Source organism: Ptychodera flava, chromosome 4 (genome assembly GCF_041260155.1).
Source record: "Ptychodera flava strain L36383 chromosome 4, AS_Pfla_20210202, whole genome shotgun sequence".
In the NCBI taxonomy this organism is placed as follows: Eukaryota; Metazoa; Hemichordata; class Enteropneusta; family Ptychoderidae; genus Ptychodera; species Ptychodera flava.
Genome location: NC_091931.1, coordinates 13,795,293 through 13,807,946, shown reverse-complemented (window position 1 = coordinate 13,807,946; position 12,654 = coordinate 13,795,293). Strand labels below are relative to the sequence as shown.

Here is a 12,654-nt window from a genome sequence, read left to right as displayed (position 1 = left end):
ATATCCATACCATACCCCGGATGTCCAGGAAGTGGCTAATGGAAACTTATAAAAATGATCCCATCGACACTTTAGCTTCAGACACCCCGAACATTTTAGAGCTTGGGAAATTCACAACACCTGTATATATTTATGGCGAAATATGACATTCTCCCTCGATAATGGACATATGATCATGAACTGGCTTACAAATGATGTAAGCATCTCTCGGTACTTTACCAAGATTAGAATCTGGCGCATTTAAATTAGTGGAAAAGTTGGTGTAGATCCCCCTCCAGCCGCTGTAATGCCAATTACCATTGAATCCAAGAAACTTCGCTTATGTGTAGATATGCGCTGTTTAGATTTGTGGACTCAAGCAGTACCAATATCCTGATTGAAGTTACTAGATGTCTCAGAGAGGGTGACCTACGATGGTAATTTCACAACTTAATCGCCAAACTAAATATTTTTATTGTTATAATGTAATTAAAAATACAATATCGAAATTTAACAAAATTTGACAAAGAGGGTAGGTAATTATTTTTGAATGTTGAAATCGGGACAAAAAAGAAGCTAGGAAATCAAGGGATACGTTTACATAATTTAAAAGTTCTTTCTCACCTAATATACAGCTGATTGTCACGCTAGAAGGGAAGGTGAACCAAACAAATGTTAATCTTTTACAAAAAATGAAAATTAAATGACTCTTTGCAAAAAAGTGATTCGGAGTAAAATACGCTGTGTTACATGAATGTACAACCCTACCTTGTATCTAGCAATTACAATGTACATGTAATACAGTTGCGTATGTGTACAATAATCTCAATTTTACGTACTCTAATTTTAAGACCAAGTATGGCCAAAATGTTTCCCGTGATTTGGTATGATCCTCTTGCCTCTCTTGAGCCAAGTACCATTGACTCCATCTATAAATGTGTCTCACTATCTGTCTGTCTGTCTGTCTGTCTGTCTGTATTGCTCTAATTACATCTCTCTCTCTCTCTCTCTCTCTCTCTCTCTCTCTCTCTCTCTCTCTCTCTCTCTCTCTCTCTCTCTCTCTCTCTCTCGCTCTCTCTACAGTAACTTCCCCTATAAAAGCAAGATTATCGTAAGTCCATGCAAATGTAAAAAAAAAGCCACGCTGTAGTGATCGGACGTGTAATGTTTGGTCCCAGAATCCTATAATTTTGCCATGTTTCAGGCGTTCACTGTCATTGAATCTTGCATATGATGTCTGTCAGTATATAGCGACTACTCTTGAGTCGAAAATAAACAGAAAAAATGTTCCGTTTTTTATCGGAGAGCACATATGTTTCAAATGTGTTCCCTGTTGACCATTTGACCCCGCTTTGCATATGTCCCGAAGCGATGCTCTGAGAATTCAAAACTCCCGGCGCCCAGGGTATGCAAATGGCTGCGTCATCAGTAATCCCCCTATTGTGCGCCCATGGTCCTGTAACTTCCCGTTTAACCACTGGAATATAATCCTGAATTCCTCGATGAAGTAATGAACATTGTAAGCTAAGGCGGGTCTAACTGTTTAATATAATTTGAAAGATACTCTATGTTACGAAAAATTTTGCATGAGTTGTACTGAAAAAGAAAGATTATGACAGAATATATATCTTACATGTGTTATGGAATCAGTGATTATGCCTGTTCGTGTCTCTTAGTATTTACCAAGTACAGATATATGATACGAGTGTACATCAAAGTACCAAACCAATGAACTAAAAACGAACAAACATTGTAATGTAGCTGACTATGTTAACGCGGAACATCGAGTGCAGATGACGTTCAGCAACTGTTTCAAAGATTCTCATCGATCTACATTAATTGCAATTACAAAGAAATGTTTCAATAATATTCGTGATGCAACGCTCAGTCGAATTATAATGACCGGCTTTGATAAACCCATTAAAACCCGAAAATATCAATTTGACTTATGTATATTCTCTGTATGCAACTGAAAATGATTGAAATGTTTACGCTGAGGACAAATAAAAATATATGATCGTGCCGTTATAGTTGACAAGTACAGCACCGCTAGACGAAACTTTAAAAATGTGTCTTCCAGGCCTCTTTGATTCTTATCTATCAGAACGGATAGCGAAGCAGCCACAACAGCCAAGACAGCAGCTCAGCCCCATCAGTATAGGTCACGTTCAGCAGCCAGAACGAGAACAGATATAGAGTCTTGTGGCAGTAGTCATCCGCTTCCACATCGTTGTAATTGGGCTCATGTGTTCTGTAGATCCACACGTTACCTGTAAAAAACACACCAAGACCCATCAACAACCGTCGGAGTCTGTATGATTGTGACTTCATTAGCAATCCACAGGGGAGCGTCGGGGAAGAAATATAAATTCTTCATAAGACAATTGACATTCATGCCTTGATCGAGAAAATAAACTTTTACTTTTGATGAAAGACGTTTGTGGAGATTGGGTGGCTGGAAAACATGACACATATGGACAATTTAACTACTTAATATGTTTTACGTTGAATATGTTACTGCATTCTCGCAAGGGTTCTCTGGCCATTTCTCCGTCACAGATCACTCTTTAGTGATGATACATTTGTGACCAAACACACTTTTACAAATTGTTTGTAACAAGTACTTGAAATGACTGGAAGATAAATTGTAAAAACTGTCATACAAATTTTACAAATCATTCAGATCCCAGTCTTATAGAATAAAATACATACGTAGCTTAATATTTGAGACTAATTTCGTCAAATTTATTGACATCCACTTAAAGAACTGCACTGAATTGATGTCATCAGTATTCGTCCAACAATAATGGTTGAAAATGTAAGATTCCATGATGAAACCGCTGAGAAGCTTGTTGACAATTTCCGACCAAATGAAATCAAATTTTCGTATTTTAACCGGGTCTGACTCTTTATAGTTAAATGATACGGCTTTACTATTTGTTATGATTGTGTTTGTTCTTTCAATGTTTGATTGTGTTCTTTTTAGGGGTCTTGGACGCGCAGAACCTGAGTGCAAACGAGGAGGAGGTCAAGAACCAAGAATGATACGACCTCCCGACGGTTCTAAGAATGCATGTGCATTTTAGAGCAGCTCAAGGAAGGAAATATTATATCCCCTCCCCTAGATAATTACCTGCGATAAACCAGGCCAGCATGAAAATACACCTCGCACAGCTACGAAGAACAGCGCCCTCGTCGTTGTGCACCACTGTTCATCTCACGGCTGTACTTGTTACCGGCATATATTGACAGGAAGATAGATAAAATCGTGAAAGTGCCACTGACGATCAGAAAAATTGGTATGTAAAGTTCAGCCGCATCTTGGTCTTTGTAAATTGCTCCTGAGTTGGGGAAGAAATTGTACATTCTTTAGAAACTATATAGAGTAATCGTAATAGTCTGGAAAGCTTTCATGTTCTGCAGACAAACGTAGACTGCTTAAAATCGAAAATAATAGTGTACATAGCAAAGAATACACTGGCGGATTTCAGGACATGCCTGCCAGTGTGATAGGTCATGACTTAGTGCCTATCATATGTTTAGTTTAAAGGCCTCTGTCGCAGGGTCTATAATTTCGGTCAAATTTTAGAGCTGTGATCGCGCGCCTGTATCAGCTTTTTCAGCAAGTTTTTTTTCACTGTATCCATTAGAAGCTGTTGATTATCAAATTTGACGCACTAGAAACGTGATTTGTTAGTTTAGCGGGGAGGGGATACGACCCCAATTCGTTTTGCGTGAGTCAAAGCGCCATAAGGATTAAGCCGTACCAAAAATATACTAAATTCAGAACGTGAAACCATAATGAATTCGATATAGTAAGTGGAACACATAAAAGCAGAAGGGAAGACAGAAAATCGATAGAAAAGAAAAAATGACAAGACGTACAGACATGGGCGGGGACACTTGTTCCTGAGCAGTTTTAAACATGGGAGCTCATCTTAATGTGGCAATACGGCTCCTACGCAGTATCAATTCCACGCGTTCATTGAGAAAAAAATGGGACCCAAATTACGACACCCCCCGCCAAATGAACGTTATTTAAACTCTGATAGAAGAAAGTAGACTACTTGGATCTTTGAAAAAGTGTAAACGTAAAGTTTGTTTATCTATATACATGTTTAGATGTTGCACAACGGGTTCTTGGAAAGACTGGTTGGTATTTTCACAAACAATAAACAATACAGTTTTCTTGAAGAAAATTCCGCATTTAGGAGTTTCGTTCTGAGTGGAGGGGGTTGACACTAAAATTTAGCAATTATGTTTCTTGCGCGTTAACTTTTATGATCGATGATCCGTTGCTATGGCCACAGATTTATAAAACATCGCAGTATAGAAGGAGCTTGATGACCAGTGCTGAATTTAAGCTCTATTGTGTAAATATGTAAGATATCAGAGACATAAACATTCAAAAAAGTAATGTCTGTAGTTGTCTAACTATATATATATAAATTTGCAGAAATTACTTCAAGTACAGAATAATCATATCTGCTACTTAAGTTTTATGCATCGCAGGATTGCAGATTGCAGGATGCATGAAACTTAAGTAATAGATATTGTCACTTTGGTCTTCAAGTACTTTGTGTTTAACTGCTCTGCTCTGCGTTATACACAAAGTACTTGTATATATATATATATATATATATATATATATATATATATATATATATATATATATATATATATATATATATATATATATATATATATATATTAACGCAAGTGTTTTAAAAGACCTACAACCAAATCGTTATTCGTGCTACAACGCCCGTTTATTCATCTTGGCTGCGCGTTACCAGAAACACGTCTCATCCCTTCAAGTTGGCCTACATGGCCTCGAGCAAGATGCGATGTATTTTCAGTAACCATTGTCCTCGGGGTTATACGCGGGGGACTGTATCCCTCATAACTAGGTATTACTAGTGTTCATTATAGCTTCTCACCAATGACTATCATTGTAATCGGCACAGACAGTGATATTCCGGCGACCACAAAGAAAATCACGAGGACCAGGGCTGGAACAGAAAAAAATTATTTTAATGATTACGCTTTATTGAAAATGTAACGCGGAGATATTAATTGAAACTATAAGTTTTATGCTGTATTAAATTGGAGGAAAATATGTGTGCAAAACTAATGTAATGTCACAATGGCATGCAATTATTAATGCCTGTGAAGTCTTTTTATCACACACTCTCAACGAGGGTGCCGCGCGAGGCGAGGCTATGAGTTCGCGTTACTGTAGCAGAAAGAGTTTTCTTGCTCTTCTCCCCCCTCTTTTTAGTGCACGCAAACTCTCAGTCCCGTACCCTGCCCAGTCATTACATTTAGGGCATGCAGTATGCAATAAAACATCTTCGCTAGCAGCAGAGGGGTGTGAAAGAAATCTACTCACATTATCATGGCTTTGCAGAATATTCGAAGAGTAACGATTTATTTGGTTATGTATCTATGCCAACATCTTAGCCATGGTAACGCGTACGTTTCCCGTAAAATATGTTTATTGACATTTTACGGTAAATTAAAGGTCGAGATATGCACATTTAACGTCATCGGTTGCGGGGTACACCCGAAGAACAATTCACTTGTAAGGTAAACAAACAAACTGGTTGCCGCTGACTAGTCGGCGCTCTACAGTATGTTGCCGGATAAAAAAATTGACCCTTATCACCTGTTCTTTGTGTCATATCAGCATTCGAGTCATTTGTTTGGTGACTTGTCTCACACAGCACATGAAACTCATGCTGGTTTATCAGGAGATATTAAGTAACCTAAAAATATCTTGCAAACCAGGGTAACAAAAAAGGCTTGCCACAGAGAACAAGGATATGTACTATATAGGTGTCTGACGGAACATTCAAAGTCGGTGTACTATTTACCTGATATGTATATTATCGCACAAAGTGAAGTGACTAAGTCATTTGCTCCCGTTGATTCTTGTCTGACTGATCTCACGCGCTGTAATATGCCACCTTAAAGATAAAAAACCCGGTGAAAGAGAGAGAGAGAGAGAGAGAGAGAGAGAGAGAGAGAGAGAGAGAGAGAGAGAGAGAGAGAGAGAGAGAGAGAGAGAGAGAGAGAGAGAGAGAGAGAGAGAGGAGGGAGGGGAGACACAGACACACTGATAGAGACAGACAGACAGACACCTCAAATCTCACTCTTTTCTATCAAGTCGATCATAATATCAGTAAAAGAAACCGCGCATATATATTTACCACTTTCAACAGCGGATTCTCAGTAAGCCGACATGCATATTGTTTAATAAATATATTTAACTTTTGTATTCAGAATTACTTATTACTTTATTATTCATATTCTGCTAGTTGATAAAAGCTGAATTTTTTTATAAATGAAGTCACAAGTGCATGAATAGTAAACGAAGCGAGAATTCCTTGACATGAATTAAAGAATCATACCTGCATCAGGTTCGTCCCCTTGAGGCGCTGTAGGTTGTGCCTGTCAAATGAAACAATACGTCAATCATGTCAACATAGCAGTTCTTACAACATTGGTTCTCTGTGTATCTGGCTAGTGTATTATTTGCATTAAGCGTTATTTAATTACCACGGGTCAGCATGTTGGTTGACTGGAATCGAGCTAAAACATCGATGGTGTTGTAAAGACTAATTAACTCAAGGTCTGTTGATTGGGAAATGAAAATGCCATTTTTATGAGAAAAGTTCCGTATTCCGCGTCAAGTATAATATTCCCCGAAAATTTAAAAAGTGAATGTCTGTTTTAGGACATGTTCTTTACATAAAATGAAAATGGAATTAAAAAGTAACACCTGCAACGAAAATGCAAAAATTGTTAGTAAATCTATGAAACAAATCCTTTCACTTGTATACTGGTGATTTAAGAGATTTTCACTAAAGTTGTCTTTTAAAAAGTGAAAGTTGTTGTAAATAAAGCTCAACATAATTTTTTGATCCTCTTGATAATAAACAAGATACATCATGTATGCAGTGAAATTCTAGATGTCTAGTGTGGTTTGATCTAAGGCAGTCTAATGACGTTCATGCGACTACAGCGACTGTATTTATGAACATTTGACTATAAGGGAGCATTCGTTTTTTTACAGGGAGGGGGTCGGTGGAAATCAGGAGGGTGTGTCAAATTTTATAATCAATGATTGGAAGGGGCCAACATTTGCAAAGGTTTGTATGGAGTTACGGAAACATTGACTTTGAATTTCACCGAAATGTTGCTCGATCCTCCATACATAATCTATGAGGAGTCTATGAGTAAACTATGAATAATTTCTTTTAAATACAAACTAGCTGAATCTGTGTATTTATAGACTCTTGGTTATTGATATTAATGTACTTGATCAGACTAGGGTAGTTACCGGTGCATGTGTGACGAAATTTGATTTTGGAATTTATCCGAACTGTTGATTCACTATCTTGTCTATGAGGAAACTATGAATATTTTTTCCAATACAAAACTAGCTAAATCTGTGTATTTGTGTACCCTCGAGTATTGATATTAATGTATTTGATTACACTAGGGTGGATACAAGTGGATGTGTGTGCAAAATATTGATTTTTGAATTTTACCAAAAAAGTTGATTCTCTATACATTGTGGTCTGTAAGGAAACTTAGAATATTTGTTTTACAATACAAAACTAGCTATTAAAATCTGTGCTTTAAAAAGGTTTGACAATTGATATAAATGAACGTGATGAGAATATTATGTTTGAAAGAGCAGATCTGAAAAACCAATGTGCTATTGGAATTTCACCCAGTGAATATTTGTAAACTTCAAACGGATTCTTTGAAAGTTCGAAGGTCAAATGGGAAATTATAAGTCAATTAAGATATTATTGATACGGACAGTGACATCTGGGGAAGGGTCGCTGTGTTTTGTGCATGAAAATTGGGGTGGATAACTCTTTTTCTTTCAAAAACTTTTGAAGGGCCTAATTTTTCAGCCCAGTACCATAGGGTGCGATGGGTAAATGAATCAAATCTGATGATTTTTTTTTGGTGGGGGTCACATTTTACAATTGATGAATTTTGGGGGTCAAATTTTAGAATTTGACTTGGAGGGGTCGCTTTTTACATTTCGTTTGTCGCTAAAGTTCCACCCACCCCCTGTACTAACCAAATGCTTCCTTATGTGGGTGAGAAGAATATACTAACGGGAGCTCTAGCCGAGTAGTTGTGCCTCGATATTGCGATTTGAGTAAACCATACAGATCGAGAAAACACGCCACTCGCAAGTAGCGTTCTTTAAAATGATATTACTGCCATAATTAGCTCGCGCTCTTTCGTTTCGTGCAGGGCAGCGGGCATTAACATCTGTCTTTCACGAACAATAATATAATAAATCCTGGGCGGGGGGAATTGACATTTAAGAAAGGTATGCGATTATGCCATTTTATGACCATGTAAATCATAGATTACACAGGAATGGCGTCTTTGCCTCTTTGTTCAAAAGAGATGATAACGTTCCAGTTCATAAATCTGGCCTCTGTAATGAGGCCTTCCAATTTTTAGTCAAGTTTTTGTAAATCTGTCTCTCCCCACATTTATAATCACGCATATAGAGCACTTGCCGACAATCAACACGGATTTGTTAGGGGCCGCTTCACTGTTACCAATCTTGTTTAACACACAGACTATTTATCTAGAGCTATCGATGATCGTTACCAAGTTGATTCTACATATCTTGATTTCAGCAAAGCCTTTGACTCAGTCAATAATAGATTTCTACTGCATAGACTCTCACACTTTTAAATCCATCGTAACATTTTGAATTGGTTCCACTCATATCTTCAGTCATAGAATACAGCGTGCAACCCTTAATGGTCATTTCCTCTCCTGGAGTAAAGTTAAGTACGGTATACCTCAAGGTAAAGTAACACCAGTTTAAAGACCTGGGTGTTCTTCTGACCCAAAAATGAACTACTCTTTACATATCAATTCTGTTACTTTAAAAGCTTTAAAGCTGCCAGTTTTACAAAACGCAACTCACGTAATTTTAGCAATGTCAATACTCTAAAACACCTTGTACATAACACTTGTCCGCAGCCAGCTTGTCAATACTCTAAAACACCTTGTACATAACACTTGTCCGCAGCCAGCTTGTCAATACTCTAAAACACCTTGTACATAACACTTGTCCGCAGCCAGCTTGTCAATACTCTAAAACACCTTGTACATAACACTAGTCTGGAGCCAGCTTGAGTATACCAGTCAAGTATGGTCTCCACACTAACTTTATTCATTCATCGTATTGAAAGAGTTCAGCTATTTGCTCTGCGCCGTGCGATTAATTAAAATGTGCTCAAAACAAAAGCGCCCGTATCTACTTTAGGCCTTCACTTTGATTGAACTTCCGATAAGAATATTGGTTTGTTTTACTTAGATTATGAAATACCAACCGAAATTCGTCAGCAGTATTGCCGTCAAAAAGATTTGGTCACTTGCATTGAAAAGTGACTCGATACCAAGGCGAGGCTATAGATGGGACTATTCGACAGACAGAGATTGGCGAACATAGAATCTACCCTAGCATTTAAGTTTACATTTTAGTTGAAGAGCTTCGACATACGACATACGAACATGACCTATTCCTTTTGAAACCGGGTAAAATAAAATTTCAGAAACTCTGAATTAAGTTGGAAAAAGGCCTTAATTTTAAATACTTATGAATGTTCATGTCGCATTCATTCAATATGCGAGAAGTCCCCTTTCACTTCAGTAAAGTGGATAAAAAGCATCAAAATCCACTCTCAATGACAATGTTATAATTGTGTTCATTTTAGCTGTTTCTTTCAAAACAGCTATAAGTAGTCTACCATGGGCAAAAACAACAACAACAGACGATTTGAAAAGAAGTCATGAAATTATCTCATATTTATCTCAACAGTAGATGTTAAAATTTACTTAAACGGCAGGAACTCAGAGCTATTTTTATCAAATACTATTCATCTTACTCGATAACACCTCACGCACTAACAACACCGAGTCAAATTGACAGCACTGTATCATTTACATAAAATATTATGTGGAAATAAAAATGGATCAGCCACTCACTTTTTCATTTTCCTTGTCCGCCATGATCACTGCTCCTCTGTTGTTTCAGCCTGCAGTGGATCAGTGACGACGATGACTACATTCATATAAACACTGTACAACATACCAAAGTGAACTGAAGTACTCAGGTGATTTTAATTTATTGTTCTATTTTCGTAGACTTTGCTCCCTACAACATTTGATAAGATATTCTTTCATTATCATGGTTGTCTTTAGGGGAAGAGAAGTCTTTATTAAAGGTACTTTGCAGGACGCAGCTGTGTATAAATTGCTAGTTTAATTTGATTAAAAAAATAATCTAAATATTGTTCTTGCGCATCGCAGCGGTTGCTTTCGTGAACATCACGGTTTTTGTCTTTGTGTTACAAAGTCCACAATCGAAAGCTGAAGAACAAAAAGCCACACAAGAAAGATTCGCGTCGACAGTGAAGGAAGACGTGTGCGCGATAACACTGTGCTATGGTCCCTAACGACAGAATGTAAAATTCTGAGCACTGTTATATTTCAGCCCTTAAATATATGGTGATAGGGCATTAACGATATGTATTGTATAAATTAATCTGTGACAATAGTTGCATTGTAGTGGCACGAGGAAGAATGGTTGACATGAACTGGATTCAAAATACTGGGAAGGATTCATACTTAAATTCCGGACTTCCTAATTGTACTGCTTTGTAAAAAAACGAAAGGGACGACAGTAATTTTAAATATGATACTGGCATTCTCTTTCTTACACGTGTTGTATTGCGCAATATTCCTTGCACATTGTTCTGATAAGTTTCTTCCGGTAGTATTTTAAAGCAGCACTTGAAAAGCTAAAAGACACTTGCGATGCCCAAGTGAAACTGAAGAGAGGTGGATTTTAACTAACCGATTCAGTCACAATTTATATGAATTACGCAATAATTTATCTCCTCCCGGACCAAAATGATGGGCCAAAGAAAACTTTGCACGACATGTTACGGAGTGCGAAGAGTTTGCTTCAATCTTTTAGGGACCGAGATTTGGTACCGGGTACATATTTGCTATTATTTTATAGTTTTTGCAATACAGGGAAGTTGTAGATATAGGGCAACAACACTGCATGTAATCGGAATATTATCAGTGATAATCTGGGGGATGACCTAACGAAATTCACTGGTATTGACAAGCTTTTAATATAACTCTTAAAAATTTACTACCATATTTCGCCCCGTGTTTTCCGGTTACTTTGCGCATTTGCTGATATTTCTCAAAAATGTTCAAACACACGAACCGCTTGTACTAAATATATATATCATCTTCTTTAATTTTACTTTCAACCAGAATATGAGATGGTGTTTTTTCAGGTAACGTAATTTTGACCGACACTGAAAAGCGGTGTTTCCGTGAAAAAGACAATAAAAAGAGGTGATACAAAGCTTTAAGACGACACTATATAAGACAGGCAGAGAGACGAATATTGAACCTTAGCAGTAAACTTTACATTTAAATCGAAGAGATTCGACATACTAAATTGACCAGTCTGTCATTTTAACTGTGTAAGTTAAAATATCAAAAGCTCTGCATCATTGCTTTATTACATGAATAGGTTTAAAAGTTGAAAAATGATCTGAAATTCACATGTATTTATGAATGACCATGTCGCATTCATTCAATATGGGAGAAAGCTCGTCGGCTTCAGCAAAGTGGATAAAAACGTGATAATCCACACAACTGTGATTACAAACAACAGGCATGAGTCATCGTTCACAACACCAAGGCAAATGGGCGGTAATTTATTATTTATATCAAAATAAAATGAAAAATGATAAGCCACTCACTTTTGATCTTCCACGTCCATCATCACTGTTCCTCCATAGTTTCACGATTCAGTTGACCACTGACTACATTCATGTCAGCATATGTTATCAACATATCCGAGTGAGCTGAAATGGTCAGGTGATTTTAGTTGCATTGTTTTTTTTGTACCTGTCTACTCAAACGCGACACAATAAAGCACAGAGCGACAGACAAAAAGCGTCGGGTTCAAGGTCACCCCTTTCGTTTATTTGTCTTTTACTTGTTCCCACTTTAAGACTCTGTATGCTCACATAACAGCAAGGACAATAGGCTTCAGTAAGAGTAGCAAAGTCTAAATCGAAAGCGACATTAACAATTATGATGTGGTCATGACATGTTCCTTCTTGCCCACGAGGTACTTACTGTGGTGTAAATTCCTTGTTCAGTCTGATTTTAAACAGTTTGGTATTATTCATGCGCATCATAAAAGTTGGGCGACTTTGTTTGCTCGCCATTGTCAGTCCCGAACTTTGACCCTGTGCATTGACGATAGCGGAGAAATTCAGACTTCAGTTATAGTGAAAATAGTCTGAATCGAAAGCGACATCAAAAACTAGGATGTTGCCGTGACATTGTCTTTCTTGACGACACGGTACTAAGCCGTCAACTTTCCAAATCTATTATCATTTCACTTTTGTCCTATTTCGACCTTAAAGATTACTGACGACAAATTCCATTTTTATTGTTCTGAGCGTCGAAGGTAATTTATGTGAGGTGATATTAGTTTGGCCTTTGCCTGTTTTCTGTTCGCAGAATTGGTTACAGTGTAAGTTTCAATGAAATTTGTACTATTGATATTTGACGATGTTTATC

The 12,654-nt window shown here is 37.3% G+C and overlaps 1 protein-coding gene across 1 annotated transcript; it reads right to left on the bottom strand.

The window, feature by feature from the left end:
• Positions 1–435: 435 nt before the first annotated feature.
• Positions 436–10,132, bottom strand: LOC139130429 (uncharacterized). The gene is made up of 6 exons (XM_070696219.1): positions 10,021–10,132; positions 6,393–6,432; positions 5,856–5,948; positions 4,920–4,991; positions 3,113–3,320; positions 436–2,249 (listed from the first exon to the last, which is right to left on the bottom strand). Exons 1-5 carry the CDS (start codon positions 10,042–10,044, stop codon positions 3,154–3,156), a joined length of 396 nt encoding a protein of 131 aa, XP_070552320.1. The 5' UTR covers positions 10,045–10,132; the 3' UTR covers positions 436–2,249; positions 3,113–3,153.
• Positions 10,133–12,654: the final 2,522 nt, after the last annotated feature.